This window comes from Alligator sinensis, unplaced genomic scaffold, assembly GCF_000455745.1.
Source record: "Alligator sinensis unplaced genomic scaffold, ASM45574v1 scaffold647_2, whole genome shotgun sequence".
Classification (NCBI taxonomy): domain Eukaryota; kingdom Metazoa; phylum Chordata; order Crocodylia; family Alligatoridae; genus Alligator; species Alligator sinensis.
Window position 1 is genome coordinate 2977133 of NW_005841832.1, and position 15243 is coordinate 2992375.

At 59.5% G+C, this 15243-nt stretch overlaps 2 protein-coding genes across 3 annotated transcripts in view; one reads left to right on the forward strand and one right to left on the reverse strand.

Moving 5' to 3' along the window:
* Positions 1–1400: 1400 nt before the first annotated feature.
* HRC (histidine rich calcium binding protein) lies at positions 1401–5061 on the reverse strand. 2 transcript variants are annotated; one of them, XM_006014921.2, is made up of 6 exons: positions 4120–5061; positions 3409–3479; positions 2858–2926; positions 2407–2458; positions 2275–2311; positions 1420–2121 (listed from the first exon to the last, which is right to left on the reverse strand). In XM_006014921.2, the coding sequence occupies exons 1-6, from the start codon at positions 4922–4924 to the stop codon at positions 2085–2087; spliced, it is 1071 nt and encodes a 356-aa protein (XP_006014983.1). In that variant the 5' UTR covers positions 4925–5061; the 3' UTR covers positions 1420–2084. The 2 variants fall into 2 exon arrangements, with proteins under 2 accessions (XP_025052126.1, XP_006014983.1); XM_025196341.1 differs by lacking the exons at positions 2275–2311; positions 2407–2458 and having other exon boundaries at positions 1401–2121.
* A 134-nt stretch (positions 5062–5195) lies between these two features.
* The window catches only part of TRPM4 (transient receptor potential cation channel subfamily M member 4), a 19732-nt gene continuing 9684 nt past the window's right edge, over positions 5196–15243 (forward strand). The window contains 12 exon segments of the mRNA XM_025192181.1: positions 5196–6848; positions 7570–7637; positions 7959–8136; positions 8288–8468; positions 9842–10008; positions 10445–10634; positions 11241–11305; positions 11500–11682; positions 13198–13297; positions 13848–13963; positions 14327–14656; positions 15021–15149. Coding sequence (XP_025047966.1) covers positions 6822–6848; positions 7570–7637; positions 7959–8136; positions 8288–8468; positions 9842–10008; positions 10445–10634; positions 11241–11305; positions 11500–11682; positions 13198–13297; positions 13848–13963; positions 14327–14656; positions 15021–15149 — 1734 coding nt within the window. The 5' untranslated portion in view covers positions 5196–6821.

Genomic DNA, 15243 nt, shown 5'->3' on the forward strand with positions numbered 1-15243 from the left:
GAGTGAAGTCTGGGGTTTGGAAGTGGGGGACTGGAAGGGGTTTTGGAGTAGGGTTTGGGGGTGTTCTGGGGAGGTGGAGGGGTCTAGGAGGAAGTTCAGGGCTTTGGGACTGGGAGTCTAGAAGGCTGGGTTGGTCCAGGGTGGCTTCTGGTCTGGGGCGATCTGTCCAGGGTAGTTTCTGGGGTGGCTAGTGGGGTGGGGAGGAGCTGGGATGGGTTCTAGGCTAGGATGTGGGGGCCCAGGGGGGGAAATGTTCAGGGTGACTTCTGGGGTGGCTGGTAGGGAGTCCTGGGGTGGGTTCTGTGCTGGGATTCAGGGGTCCTGAGGTGGGGGGGTGTCCTGGAGGCTTGATGGGTTCTGGGATGGGGCTTGGGGGTGCCTGAGGGGCCCCTGGCTTGGGTGCTGTACAATAAGACCTGTATTTTCTGTGCATATCTGTGCTGTGGATTTGGAGTCAATGACTTTGAGTTTTGCTGCCTTTTAATGACCTGCCTGTGGCATCCTGGCATGCTCCTCCCCCCAGCACGTGCCTGGGGTCCCGGGGCTGGAGGGCCACTCACAGGGGGCCAGATTTTGCATGAAGGGGAAAATTTGGGGGAGGGAAGCTTTACAAAAAACAAAACAAAAAAAATGTAAAAAAACCCAAACAACTGCCTGGGGACATGGAGGAAGGGGAGGGGGTACCGGGCAGGTGGGACCACGGGGGAGCTCCAAGCCTCCACCCCCAATGAACAGGGGTTGGGGCTGTGATGAACTGTGTCATAAAAGCAAAACGGGGCGGGGGGAAAAAAGAGTTTAAAAAACAAAACTTGGATTCTGTGGTTTTCTTTGCCAGGGGTTGAGGGGCCTTGTGTCGCCAGCAGCACCGGGGAGGCCTCCCCTAGAGCGCAGGGTCCAGCTCTGGGCCTCGCACTTCAAGAAGGACATGGGCAGACTGGAAAGAGTCCAGTGCAGCAAACATGGGGGAGTGGGGGACAGGCTAGGAGATGAGACTGATGGGGAAAGGCTGAAAGAACAGGTTATTTAGTCAGGGGAAGAGAAGGCTGAAGGGGATTTTATCACAGTCTTCAAATACCTAATGGTCAATGACAGAAAGGATGGAGATGAGCTTTTCTCTGCAGCTACAGGGAACAGGACAGGACTAGGAACAATGAACTCAAGCTGCAGCAGGGGGAATTCGGGTTGAAGATGAGGAGGAACTTTATGACTGAAGGTGGTCAAGCATTGGGACAGGCTGCCTAGAGAAGCTGGGATCTCCATCCTTGGAAGGGATGGAGCAGGGTGGACAGACACTTGGCTGGGATGGTTTAGTCAGGGATGCTGCTGCCTTGAGTATGAGGCTGGATTAGCTGTGACCTTTTTCTACCCAAGAGGTAGCTGCATCTCAGTAGTGGAGGAGTGATCACTCCATAAATAGCCCCTGATGTGCCCCACTCCAGACCTGGCTGCATCTCTGCTGGCTGAAGGGGGTACCTATATTGGCACCCTCCAACGTGCCCCACCCAAGAAGTGGCTGCATCTCAGCCCCTGGAGATCTCCCTTTCCCTGTGCTCCCATGGACTGCAGGACACGCAGGTCTGGGGGCATCACAGCTTTTATTGAGGGAAACGGGGATTAACCATACAAAATGCAGAGTTGGGGGAGGAGGGGAGGGTTGAGTTCACACCAGGGGCCTGGGCACCTGGACTGGTTGGGGGGGCAAAATTGGGCATGGAGGGCTCCAGCCTGGTGGGGATCTGAAGGGGGTGTACCAGGGCCTGGGGCTTGAAGGGGAGGGTCCCAGGTCACTGCCCCATCAACTGGGGGTCCTTGTCACTGCAGCAGTTGTTCCCCCCTATGCTGAAATGAAGCCCAATGGAGGGCTTGAGGGGGGGTGGGGGTTGGGTCAGCAGTGGGTACAAGGTCAGGGGTACAGGGACTCCCCCCCCCCATGTCGCATCTCAATCCAGACGGGTCAGACTGATACCCCCCTACACAAGCCCAGATGAGGAAGAGGCCCGTCCAGCTGAGTGGGCACCTTGGATCCTAAAGGTCAGAGGTCACCTAGGGCCTTCCCCCACTTTTTCCCCTGGATCACAGCTCCCTCACTGCTCCTGTCGTTCAAAGATGGTGGCGATCATTCTGGGGGTGGGGGGGAGAGGAAAGAATTAAACTCCTTACTGCCCCATCCCCATCCCTTTTTAACCCCTTGCCTCTTTCTATCCACCCCCTTCCAGGATCTGCCCTTTTCCAGGATCACCAGGGGGCACTGCAAGGGGATGGGAGGTCACTCACTGAAACAAGGCCCCAGACATCTCATCCACTATGCTCCCTGCAAAACACAAGAATGGGGGGGTCAGACCCTAGTAGAACCCCCTTCCCCATCCCAGCCAGGTGGCTATCAGGTGTTGGGAGTCAGGGGCTCACCTGGCTGGCAGGCAGTCTCACAGACTGGGCACATGTAGCAGAAGTGGCAGTGCTACAAGGGAGACGAGATGGGCAGGTGAGTTACGGTGAAGGCACTGTTGGGAGGAAGCTCTCAGCACTAGGGGAAAGGTCCCAAGACCGGGCACTGTTTTGGGGAAGTTTGCAGCACCCAGGCTGTCATCCAGAGGAGCTAGCAGGGTTGGGACACTGCCAGGGGAAGCTTGCAACATGAAGGCATGGTCAGGGGGAACCTCACAGTGTGGTGCACTGTCAGGAGGAAGCTCACAGCACCAAGGCACTGCTGAAGGGAAGCTTACAGAACCCAGGGCACTGTCAGGAGGAAGCTCACAGTATCAGGGCTCTATAGAGCTTGCACCAGACAGCACCAAGGCACTGTCAGGGAGAAGCTCGCAGCACCAGGGCAGTGTTGGGGGAAGCTCGCAGCACGTACCTGACAGGCCTCGCAGTAGGGGCTGGCATCACCTTCCAGGCAGGGGCACTTGTCACACTCCCCGCAGTGCTGTGAGGAAACACCAGGGGGGTGCGTTAATGCCAGGCTCACTGCCCCCAACCCTGGACCAGGGTGGGGGATGAGGGGACTGGGCAGACAGCCTCTGCCTCAAGGGTTGGGGGCTCCAGATGAGTCCAGGACTGTATTGCTCAGCAGCTGGGGGGCAGAGATGCTGGGCCCCCAGGCAAAGATTGGGATGCAGCATGCCCACTTCCCTCAGGGAACCTTTGGAGGGTTGGGGGGGTGTCCAGGGTAAATGGGGGCAGAGCAGGTGTCTGTGGACACAGGCTGAAGTCTAGGGGGGAGCAGGGGTCGAGGGATAGGGCTGGGGTCTGGGGCAGATTAGGGGTCTGAGAGGCACAGGTCAGGGACTGCAGGGGGCAGAGTAGGGTCTGGGAGTATAGGTTGAGACCTGGGGGCACAGGCTGGGGTCTGCAGAGCTGGGCAGGGTCTGGGGGTGCAGCGTAGGGGACACAGGGAGCCCTGCTCACCTTGCAGAACTCACAGTACTGGCACACGGAGCCTGGCTGGTACTCCTCCTCTCCCTCCTCCTCCTCCTCCTCTGCAACAAGAGGCACAGCTACTGCCAGGACACCTGGGTTCTCTCCCAGCTCCTAGTGTGGGGAGGGGGTCTGATAGTTTGGGAGAAGGGGAGGGGCACTGGAAACCTGGATACCTGGGTTCTTGCTCAGCTCTCCAAGGGTAGGGGTTTGGGAGCAAGGAGTTCTGGTGGGTTTGAGCAGAGCTGTTCTGGGAGCCAGGATGCCTGGGTTCTCTTCCAGCTGTGCGCCAACCTTTTACCTGTCCCCTTCCATGAAGACAGCATCCACCCACCTCTCACTTCAACCCCTGGGGGATGTTGAACAGGGCTCCTCCTACCCTTGGCCAGATTCTGCCCTCAGGGGGTGGGGGGCCCTGATTCAGTGATCAGTGCTTACCCTCAGCCCATAGGCATCCTACTGGGTTCCCCCAAGTGTCCCATAGGCAGCCAGGACACCCACGCTGCCCCATGGTGTGGAGCTTAGTCCCTATACCCTGCAGTTCAAATGCCCTTACTCTGCCCCCACTACCCCCAGCCCACCTCCCCTGGCCTGTGCTCCCACCCTGCCCTACAGTACCTCAGTGCACACATCCCTACCCCATGTGCCCCTTTCTCCCCATTTGGACCTGCTCTGCTCCCCCAGCACTGTGGGTCTTCTGACCTTCCTCCTCCTTTTTCTCCTCCTTGCGATGCTCTCGGACCCGGTGCCCTTCCTTGCCATGTCCTTCCTCTTCCTCCTCTTCCTCTGACTCATCAGACTCATCCTCTTCCTCATCCCTGTGGTGCTTCCTCACACCCTCTTCCTCATCCTCCTCTTCCTCAGACTCATCATCGTCCTCCTCAGTAGACTTGATATCATGACCATGGTGGCGAGGGGTGTCCTTGTCCTCATCATCATTGTCATCCTTGTCCTTGTGGTGATGATGGTGGTGACTGGGCTCATCCTCATTGCTGTGGTGGTCATCATGGTGATGGTGAGCATCATTGTCATCATCCTCCTCCTCCTCAGAATCATAGTGGTGGTGGTGCCTGTTACCAAGCAGATGCTCTTTGTCACTGTGATGATGATGCTCCTTGTAGTGATGGTGGTGCTCCACCTCCTCCTCCTCATCATTGTGGTGATGGCCATGGTGGCGGTGTTCATCGTCATCATAGTGATGGCCATCATGATGGTGTTCCTCCTCGTTGTGGTGATGATGTTCTTCATCATGGCTGTAGGGATGCCCCTCATCGCCATAGTGATGGCTGTGCTGGTGCTTTCTGTCGTCATGGTGATGGCTGTGGTGCCCATGTTCCCTGTTATGCTGAGGGTGTTCTGCATCCTGATGGCTGTAATCACCGTGGTGATGTGGGTGCTCTATGTCATCATGGGGATGGGGCCCAGTGTCTCCATGCACCTCGAGAGGCTGCAGGGAGTACAAGAGGGCCAGCAGCAGGCCCAGGTGCCAGGCGGAGAGGGGGGCCATGGCTCAGGCAGGCAGTGCTGTAAGGGGACTGGTGCAGCTGAGATCCGTGCCGGCCCCAGCCCTGGATGGCTCTGAGAGACGGGCCCAGGTGCCCCACGTAACCCTACAGCCCCAGCCAATGGCTGCCAGCCCAGCCCCCACCACCCTGTCATGGCCTTATACGAGCTGATGCCCCCTGGCCTGGCTAAAATTAGCTCGCCCCTTCCCCCTCCTCAGTAGCAGCTGCATCACCCTGGGGGGGGGGGGGGGGGGGGGGGGGAGGGGAGGCTGGCAGAGGGACCCAGCACCTGCCCCAACACCTGGATTTCCTCCCAGCTCTGGGTGGGGAGCAAGGTCTGGTGTGTTAGAGAGAAATACCTTGGGACCAGGACACCTGGGTTCTAGGCACAGCATTCTGATCTTTCTAGGGGAGGGGGTTGTTCCCTGGTATACAGCTTGTCCCAGCCCCTAAGTCCCTCCTGCCTTGAGGGGAACCTGGCTTCTGGGCAAGAATGTGCTGATCCAACCCAAGGGGAAAGGGCTGCAGCTGGTAACCGGATCCTGGGATCAGAGCTAAATATAGCACCTCCCCACCCCCACCCCAGCCTGGGAGCCAGGCAAAGGGCTGCTGGGCACTCCCAGGGCAAAGGGATCAGGGACAAGGGTCCGCCAAAGACCTTGTCACATTTTCCAGTGTGGCTATGCAAGAATCCCCAGCAGGGGGTTGACACAGCTGGGCACAAGGTGCCCGGGGCATGACCCCCAGACACCTGGGTTCCTTCCCAGCTTTGGAAGGGGAGTGGGATGTGGTGGGTAGGACCAGGTGGTGGTGCTGGGAGCCAGGACACCTGATCTACCCTGGCTCTGAGAGTGGATCGGGGTCTTTTGGGATTCTGTCCTGCATCTGGGAATGGGGAGGGGGGAGGATTGGATTGGGGTTGGGTTGTGAACCAAGACTCCTGGATTCTGCCCAGGTGTTGGCCAAAGTGGCAAGTGCAAAGCCAGCATACATGGAAACGCACACACCACACCCTCCCCTCCCCCACCCTACCACAACACACTGAAAGGGCCTGGCAGAAACACATGGCCTTATGGGCAGTGTCTGCTGGGGATGGAGGGGGTCACTGTGGGTTTGAGCTTGGTACAATAGCCTCATGGCTGCCCTGAGTTCCCTGGGGAAGGCTGGAAACGGGGAGTCCCTTCAGATCAGGGCTTCGTCCCCAACCCACCAGCACCCTTCCGAGGGGGGAGGGCTGAGTTTAGGGACCCTGAGAGTTGGGAGGACTGCTCCCTCCACTAGGGCAGGCATCCCACTCCCCCCATGCCCTGGCCTCTTCCTCCATACTCTATCCCTGCCCCTTGCACTAGGCCATGCCCCCTATGGTGGGCCCTACCCCCATGATTCCAACCCCGCCATCCCCTAAACTAGGCAAGCCCTTCTTCATGCCATATCCCCCTATGCTAGACCCTGCCCCCTATGCCAGACCCCGCCCCCATGTCAGGCCCGCCCCATGCCACCTCCCTGCCCCAGGTGATAAGCAAAGGGTACAGGGAAGGACTGTTCAAGGTGGAGCAGACTGTTTTCCTTGGCAGGGCAGCCCTAGCCCGCACCTTCCCCCCCGCAGCCCCTGACCCTGGGCAGGGGGAGCTGTCCTCCCCCCTACTCCACACACTCTCTGCTCCTCCCCCCCACCATGAGCTCAGGCCCCAGCCCTGACTCAGGCTGCACCCTAGGGCTCTGGGTGGGGTCCTGAGATCCTGCTGGGCCGGTTCTGCCAGGGTGGGGCCAGTTCGCAGGCAGGGCCCCTGACAGCTGCCTCCTGCCTCTGGGCCTGTGGGTGCCGCCAGCTGGGCCCTGGCACTTGCACACGTGGCTCCACAGCCCCAGCCAGGGAGAGTGGGGGGGCTGCCTGGCACCATGACCAGCATCAAGAGGCAGGACCAGGTATAGAAGCTCCCCCCGACATGCATCCTCTCCCCCCACCCCCACTAGAGCCTGGGGTGGGGCAGGACATGGGGCACCAGGCATGGAGCCTGGAGGGAAGAAGGGTGGCTGTAGTCGAGATGGGGGGACACAAAGGGGCTGGGACAGGGTTGGGAGGTCCCTGGAGTGGGAGGCCATGGTGAGTGGGGGGCAGGACTGTGAGGGTGTTTCTGGAGTGAGAGGGACTTTTGGGGGGTCTTGAGGAGTTTCCTCTGGGTTGGAGGGTGCTGGGGCAGGGCCTAGGGATGGAGTGGGGGCTGGGGGGGCCTGAGGGATTCTCTCTGGGTTGTGGGGGCTGGGATAGAACTGGGGGGTTCTCTAGAGTGGTGGGTCTGGAGGATTTGAGAGGTTGTCTCTGGAGCTTGGGAGATCTGATGGGTTCTCTCTGGGTTGGGGGCTGGGGCAGGGATGGAGGGTTCAGGGGGGGTCTGAAGGGTTCTCTCCTGGGTAAGCGGGGCTGGGGGGAGAGCTGGGGTTGTCTGAAGTTAGAAGGAACTTATAGGTTCTCTTTGGGTTGTGGGGACTGGGGCAGACCTGGAGGGGGTCTCTGGAGTAGATGGGGCTGGGAGCCTGGAGGGTTGTCTCTGGAGGGGGCTGCTCTCTGGGTTGGAGAAGCTGGGCAGGGCTGGGGGGGTGCTTCTGTTCTGACCCCTCACCACGCTCTGTTCTCACCCACCCCCAGGCCTGGATCCCCAAACTCTTCAAGAAGAAAACCTGCACATCATTTGTGGAGGCACCTCCAGCCCCGGGGTAAGATGGATCCAGCCCTTCCTCCCCCCAAGCCCCCGTCATGGGGCTGCCCCCGCTCTGCAAACAACCCCCCCCCAGGAGGAATGGAGCCCCCTGAGCTCTGCCCCCTTGGTCCCCATCCCTTCCCCAGCGGGGTGATGTCAATCCCAGGTCCCCATTTTAGGGGCTGTCATGACTGGTGCCCCCAGGAGCTTCCCAATGCCCAGCAGGTTCCCCCTCTGCACCTCCTCCTGCCTGTGGGTGGGAGGGGCAGCAATGGGGGCTCCCACCCTGCAGCCCCTAGTGCCCCTGTGACCTCTGTGACCCCTGCCTGCTTCCCAGAGCCCCTTCCATGTGCCAGTGTGGGAACCCCAGGGACAAGCACGTCTCGGTGGCTGTGGAAGATGCCTTTGGCGCCTCCATTGTCAGCAAATGGGACTCAGCTCAACACACCACAGAACAGCCCACTGATGCCTATGGAGAGGTGGAGTTCGTGGGCACCCGGGGCAAGCCCAGCAAGGTGAGGGGCTGCAAGGTGGGCGTGAAGGGCACTAGCAGGTCTGGGGGGAGGAGTGAGGGGTACCACAGGGCTGGGGTGGGGCAGGGGGCTGGGGGGCAGGGGCGAGGAGGACCCCTAGATCTGTCCTTCCTCCCCACCACCACCCTCCTAGTTCATCCGCGTGTCAGACTGCACGGACCCTGCAGCCGCCTACAGCTTGGTAACCTGCTGCTGGAAGATCCCCCCTCCCAACCTGGTGGTGTCAGTGGTGGGGGGTGACAATGACATTGCCATCCGGACCCAGGTGAAGGACATGCTGCGCAAGGGGTTGGTCAAGGCAGCACAGAGCACAGGTGGGTGTCCCCCTTCCTTCCCTAGGGTTAGGACATTTGGGGGTGGGGGGGGGAGTTAGGGATGGGGGGGCGGTGATACACAAGGATGCACAGATGCCTGGTGCTCTAGTGCACACAAGTGCATGCAAATGCCAGCATACACCTGTCCTTTACATGTGCAAGACTTGCACACGCTCACAGGGAAGAGCCTCCCTCGTATGTGCATGCCCTGGGGCTCCATCATACATGTGGCCTGGGGGAAAGGAGTGTCCTTGTGCAAGAGTATCTGCACGTGTGTATGCCTTGCCATGCACAGTGATGTGCACCATGATGCAGCCAGAGGTCTGCCAGTGCGTGTATGTGGAGCCCTCCCTGTGCATGTTTGTCTACACACTTACACTTAGTGGCTGGCTCAGACACATGTACACACACTCTGTCACTCCCTCCAGAGTGCACAGAGTTCCTTGGTGCACAGCCATGCCATCTCCCTTAAGCTTGTAGAGGGCCTAGCATGTACAGTGTACACTTGTCCTGTACTTGTTGCACACTCAGGGTGTTCCTGGTTTGCCCTTGTTGTACTTAGGAGGTACATGTGGTCCACATCCATTTTAAGCTTGCTCCACACTTGGTGCATGCTTACGGCATGCTTGTTGCATGCAGACTGCATGCCCTTTGTATGTGCCACGCACACCCTTTACACACTCATTGCACACCCACTGCATGTGCTGTGCACACTCACTGCATGCTCACTGCACATCCATTGCATGTACAGTGCACACTCACTGCATGCTCTTTGCATGGTTGCTGCACATCCCTTGCACATACCGTGCACTTTTACTACATACTCATTACACCCTCAATGCACACTGCAGCACACCCATTATACATGCTGTGAATGCTGTTTGCACACTCCCTGCATGCTCACTACACATCCATTGCACGCTCACTGAAAACTCACTCCATGCTCCCTGCACATCCATTGCAAGCCCTTTGTGTGTGCTGTGCACACTCATTGCACAGTCCATGTACACTCAGTGCCTGCTTATCGATTGACTCTCACATGCTCAATGCACGTTCCTTGCACTTGTGCACCTGCATACACAACCATGGCCCTGGGCCAGCACTGCACTGTTCCTGGCCTCAGTCACTGTTGTTAGCATGCATCTGTTTCCCCCTTCTCCCACAAGAAGGGTCAGGGCCCTGCCCATATGTCCCATATCTACGTGCGACCCAGCAGCAGGGAGCACTGTGCCCAGGGCAGTCCAGGGAGCCCTGTCCAGGCTTGGTGGGGAGGGGGTCCTTGGAAGTGTCATGTAGCATGGCTCATGATGTGAGCATGTCCATGCTTGGGGGGAGGGACTCTGGGCATGTATAAGCCCCCTCTCCCCCAACAGGTGCCTGGATCATGACCGGGGGGCTTCAGGCTGGGATTGGGCGCTACGTGGGGGAGGCCGTGCGGGATCATGCCACAGCCAGCACCAGCCCCAGTGCCCGTGTTGTGGCCATGGGCATCGCCCCCTGGGGCATGGTTGCCAACCAGGACCAGCTAATCAACCCCAAGGTGTGTGTGGGAGTAAGCAGAGGGCATGGGGGTCTTGGGGCAAAGAGGGCTGGGGAAGGGGGCAGGGCGTACTGGGGCAGAGGGGGCTGAAGGTACTGGCAGCCATGGGCGTTTGCAGGAGGGGGTGCTGGAGGCAGAGGGGGCTGGAAGCACTGAGGGGGGCAGGAGCTGGGGGCAGGGGGTGCTGAGGCCTCGCTTATGGGGGCTGAAGGCTGTGGAACAGGGGGCAGAGGTATGGGAGGGCAGGGATCACTGGGTGTCTGGTGGGTTAGGTGCTATAGAGGGCTTGGGGGCAGGGGAAGGTAGGTGGTGCTGGGGAAGACAACTTAGGGCATGTCTGGGGAATGGTGGGTGCTGAGTCAGGGTCTCATGGAGGGTGAGGAGCAGCCCTGTGGGTGCCTGGCTGACTGGCCCCTTTCATTCCCTGCCCCGCCAGGGCTCATTCCCTGCCCGGTATGTCCGGCCCCTGCCCACCCCCGAGGCCACCTGCACAGCCCTGCCCCTGGACAGCAACCACTCGGCCTTCTTCCTGGTGGATAATGGGACCCACGGGCACCCAGGGGGCCAGAACCGCTTCCGCACCCGCCTGGAGGGACACATTGCCCAGCAGTGTGTGGGCACCAGCGGTGAGTACCTGGCCTGGCTGGGCCACAGGTACCATGGTTACTTCACCCTCCTACAGGTGCCATGGTTACCCCCAGACCATGGTTACCTTCCCCATCCAAAGTTACAGTGATTCTCTCCTACACCACCACTACCATCTTTGTTACCATGGTTACCCATCCCAAACTACAGAAAACCTGGACCAGACCATGGTTACTGTGGTTACCACCCCCACTCCTGGTTACTACTCCCCTTCCCCCTGGCCACTTATAACACTTATCTCCCCTACAGGCCACTGTTACCATGGTTACCCCTCCAAGTACAGTTCCTCTCTGGTTGTTCCTAGTTACCTTCCAGTACCTAGTTGCTTCTCCTCTCTATTCTGTGGTTACCATGGTTACCCCTCACACTGGTTACAAGGACTGGCCATTCCCTCCCCCCCCAGCCTGGTTACTATGGTTACCCCTTCTCTTGTCCCACAGTTACCATGATTACCCCTCACCCTGGTTATGAAGACTGGCCATTCCTCTCCCCTAGCATGGTTACCATGATTACCCTGGTTCCATGGTTACCATAGTTACCCCTCCATGCTTAACCTCAGGACTATTGTTTTCCCCTCCCCCCTGCAGGACAGGGCAGCATCCAGATCCCTGTGCTGGTGATGCTCATCGGGGGTGATGCCTCCATGTTCACGGTACTGGGGGAGTGGCGTGCAAATCCCAGGGACCAGAGATGGGGGTGGGGGAGGGTCTGTGGGGTCCATAGTGGGTAGGGCACCAGCCCCTGGGGCAGTGGGGGGAGCAGGTTGACACAGGGTCCACAAGCGGGGGGCGGTCCCTGGTGGCTGCTGAGTGTCTCCACCCCACTCTCCCCCATCTTGCCCCTCAGCGTGTGTTGGAGGCTGTCCAGGCATCCATCCCCTGCCTGCTGGTGGGGGGCTCTGGGGGAGTGGCTGATTGCCTAGCCCAGGTGCTGGCTGAGACCCAGCCTGGGGAGCCCGTGCGGGCACTGGCACAGGAGAAGATGCAAGACCGTTTCCCGCCCAACGACCTGCTACATCTGGCCGAGCAGGTACTGCAACTGGGGACCCAGGTGTCTGGGCAGATTGTGGGGTGCAGGGATGGACATAGAGCCCCAGGCATCCGTGTGAACAAGGGTGCATGGGGGGACCCAGGTGTCCTAAAATCATAGAGAAGCAGGGCTGAAAGGGACTTCCAGAAGTCAGCTAGTCCAACCCCTGCCTGGGTGGGATTTAATGTCAGCCTTCAACTACCTGAGCGGGGTTTCAAAGAGGAGGGAGCTGGACTGTTCTCAGTGATAGCAGATGACAGAACAAGAAGCAATGGGCTCAAGTTTGAGGGAGGGAAGTTTAGGTTAGATATTAAGTAAAACTTTCTCACTAGGAGCCTTGGCTGGGATGATCTAGTTGGGGCTGGTCCTGTTTTGAGCAGGGGGTTGGACTAGATGTGACCTCATGAGGTCCCTTCCAACCCTCATTTTCTACGATTCTATGACCACAGCAGCCAACGTCCTGCTGCTGTAAAAGGTTGTTAATCCAATATATGCACAGGAGAACCAAGGCAGAGGCTATGTCTCCTGGTACAAAGGAAGACACCCCCCCGAGTCTGCACCAACCTGACCAGGGGTAAAATTAATTCCTGACCCAACTATGCTGATTGGTTTGACCCTGAGTGGAGGGGCCAGACTCTCTAGCCAGGAACCTTCAGCCTAGTCCCATCAGGAGCTCTGGCGCAGCCCAGTCACAGTTCCCAGCCTGGGCTGCAGCCAACACCCAGGGCCTCTGAGGGAGGCTTAAAAACATCCTGACACTTGTTATAGAAAGTGGGGAAGGAACAAGTGGCAAAGCCCAGAAGCCTGAGAAATCCCCATAGCAGAACACAGGCAGAGCTACACCTAGATCATCCCTGACCAGTGCCTGTCCAACCTCTCCTTGAACTCCTCCAGTGATGGAGCGTGCACAGCTCCCTTAGTCAATCTAATCCACTGACTCACTGCTCTAACAGTGAAGTGTCCTGGCAATGGTGGTGGTTGGAGACCCACATACTGGAGGGACAGGGTGCTTGAGGACCCAGATGTCTGGGATGAACAGTAGGAGGAGTCTGGGTTGGGGGAGAAATGGGAAGTGACAACCTCAAGTGGAACCCAGGCATCCTGTGGGGTGAGTGGATGATTGGAGGTGCAAGATCCCTGGGACAGGTCCTAAAGGAGGGGTCAAGGATGGGGTCCAGAAGTGGGGATGGGCATGGGGGGTATCAGGAGCATCAGGGTCAGCAGTCCCTCTAAGCTACATGGTGTGTGCAGCCACACAGGCGCGCCTGGCATTGCGGCATGAGTGCGTCTGCCTGGCCATGCATACCACACAGCTTAGAGGGAATGCTGATCAGGGTCCCTCCACAGTGATGGGGTAGTTGGGGTGCTAGGAGGGGGGATTCCCAACACTGATGGAAGGGGCATCAGAGACCTGGAGGGAGCACAGAAGAGATCCATGGTGGGGCTGAGGCCCCAGGACAGAAATAGGAGTCCAGGAGGGTGTCTGACCTGCCCACACACCCACCACCATCACAGGTGGAGAACATCATGGCGCTGCGGGACCTCGTCACTGTCTACTCTGATGAGGAGGGGATGGACGAATTTGAGACCATCCTGCTTAAGGCACTGGTGAAAGGTGAGACCACCCCCCTCCCCGACTCCCAACAGGACCTCCTCCTTGGGCACCTGGTGCTTGGCCCCAGACAGCATGTGCCCCTGCCCACTCCCCTCCAAGTACCTAGTGAGGGGCTGAGCTCTGAGTGACCCAGATGGGGAGAAGCTGAGGGTCCAGCCCCCTTGGCCAGAGGGGTCTTGAACCCATGCCACCCCCCAGAAGAGACCCTGGTGCCCTGGCCAGCACTGGGTTGAGTGGGAGCCCCTGTCCACCCCTTTTGAGCCCCAGGGGCAAGAAGCCTGGGGCACGAGGGAGACAGCCAGAGGCCTGGCTTGGTCAGACATGGGTTCAAATTCCCTCAGGCCAGGCCCCTCCCTGGGCTAGTGTCTCCCTCCACTGGGATGATGGAGCTCCCCACACCATCACCAAGCATCTGCACTGGGGAAGCAAATCCAGATAAGCCCCAGAGTGGAGGGGCAACACCATTCATACAGGATTGGAAGGGGGGAGCCATATCAGGGGTGCTGGGGGGCAAGTGACCCCCTCCCCCCACAATCCACTCCCTTCCCAGCCTGCCGGCACACTAGCGAAGCCACCCAGTACCTGGACGAGCTGCGCCTGGCTGTGGCCTGGAACCGGGTGGACATCGCCAGCTCCGAGCTTTTCCAAGCTGATGTCCACTGGAAGGTGAGTCTCATTTGGTGGGGAGGGGGAGCTGGCAGGTGTCCCCCTCTTGTCCCAGGGGCCTAGAGGGGGATGAGTCTGGAGAACAAGGACCGACCTTGGAGGAGGAGCTGAGAGTGGGGACTCCCTGAGAGCTGGGTGGTTCTCAGGGAAGAAGTTGGGAGTGGTGAGCCCCCAGCCCCTTGAGCTGAATGGGGGAAGGGGGCACCAATGTTGGGGTGGGTACTAGTGTGTGCTGGACCATGGCTAATGATGCTCTCTTTTCTCTCCCTCCCCCCCACACCTGTGACCCTTTGACGCCACCCCATCCTCCCTGCACCGCATCCTCCACCCCTCTGCCCCCAAACTTGCTCCCCACCCTGGCAGCCCTCCCTGCTGGTAGACCCTATGCGTGATGCGCTGCTGGGGGACCGCCCAGAGCTGGTGCGCCTCCTGGTAGAAAATGGATTGGACGCAAGCGAGTTCTTGACCTGGGGGCGCCTGGAGGAGCTGTACAGGGGTGCCCCTGAGACCTCGCTGCTGTGCCAGCTCCTGGAGCGGCGCCAGGGGAGCACTGAGCCCCCACCCTCCCACTATTTGCCCCTGGGCACGCGTCCCCATGATAGCCGCCTGCCCCAGGTGGCTCGCATCCTGCGAGAGCTTCTGGGAGATGCCTGCACTCCCTTTTATGCTGCTGCTGGGCACAAGGGGGCTGGGGTATGTAGGAGGCAGTGGGGGGACATGGGAGAGGCAACGTATATCTTTTGCACTGGGCTGCAGCCCCCTGGGTGCACTGTGGGGGGCATTACTGTGGGGGGTAGGAGGTGGGGGGAACTGGGCTGTAGTCCTCTGAGGGTACAGTGGGGGGGAGGGGCAGTGCACTAGCCACAGTGCCAGCCTGGATCCCCTGAGGTTCCCAGGAAGCAGGAGGGCATGGGGGTGGGGGGGACAGAGGGAAGACACGATGTGGGGCAGGTGGAGGGATGGAGGGGCTTGCTTATGGACAGGGGGTGCCACAGATGGGTGGGGCTAGGGAGCTGGGCAGGCAGTGGGGTACTCACTGCCCCCCTCTTCCCTCCAGCATAAAGGGGCCGTGGAGGACAGGGACCCCCTGTACTACAGCCAGCAGTCCCCAAACCCCTGGACTGACCTCTTCATCTGGGCCTTGCTGCTGAACAGGGGCGAGATGGCCATGTATTGCTGGGAGATGGTGAGGGGTCGGTCAAGGGAACATGGGGTAGGAGGGACCCTAGGGAGGGGCATGGAGGGCACGGGGGGGGGGGGGGGGGGGGCACCGGGGGCCC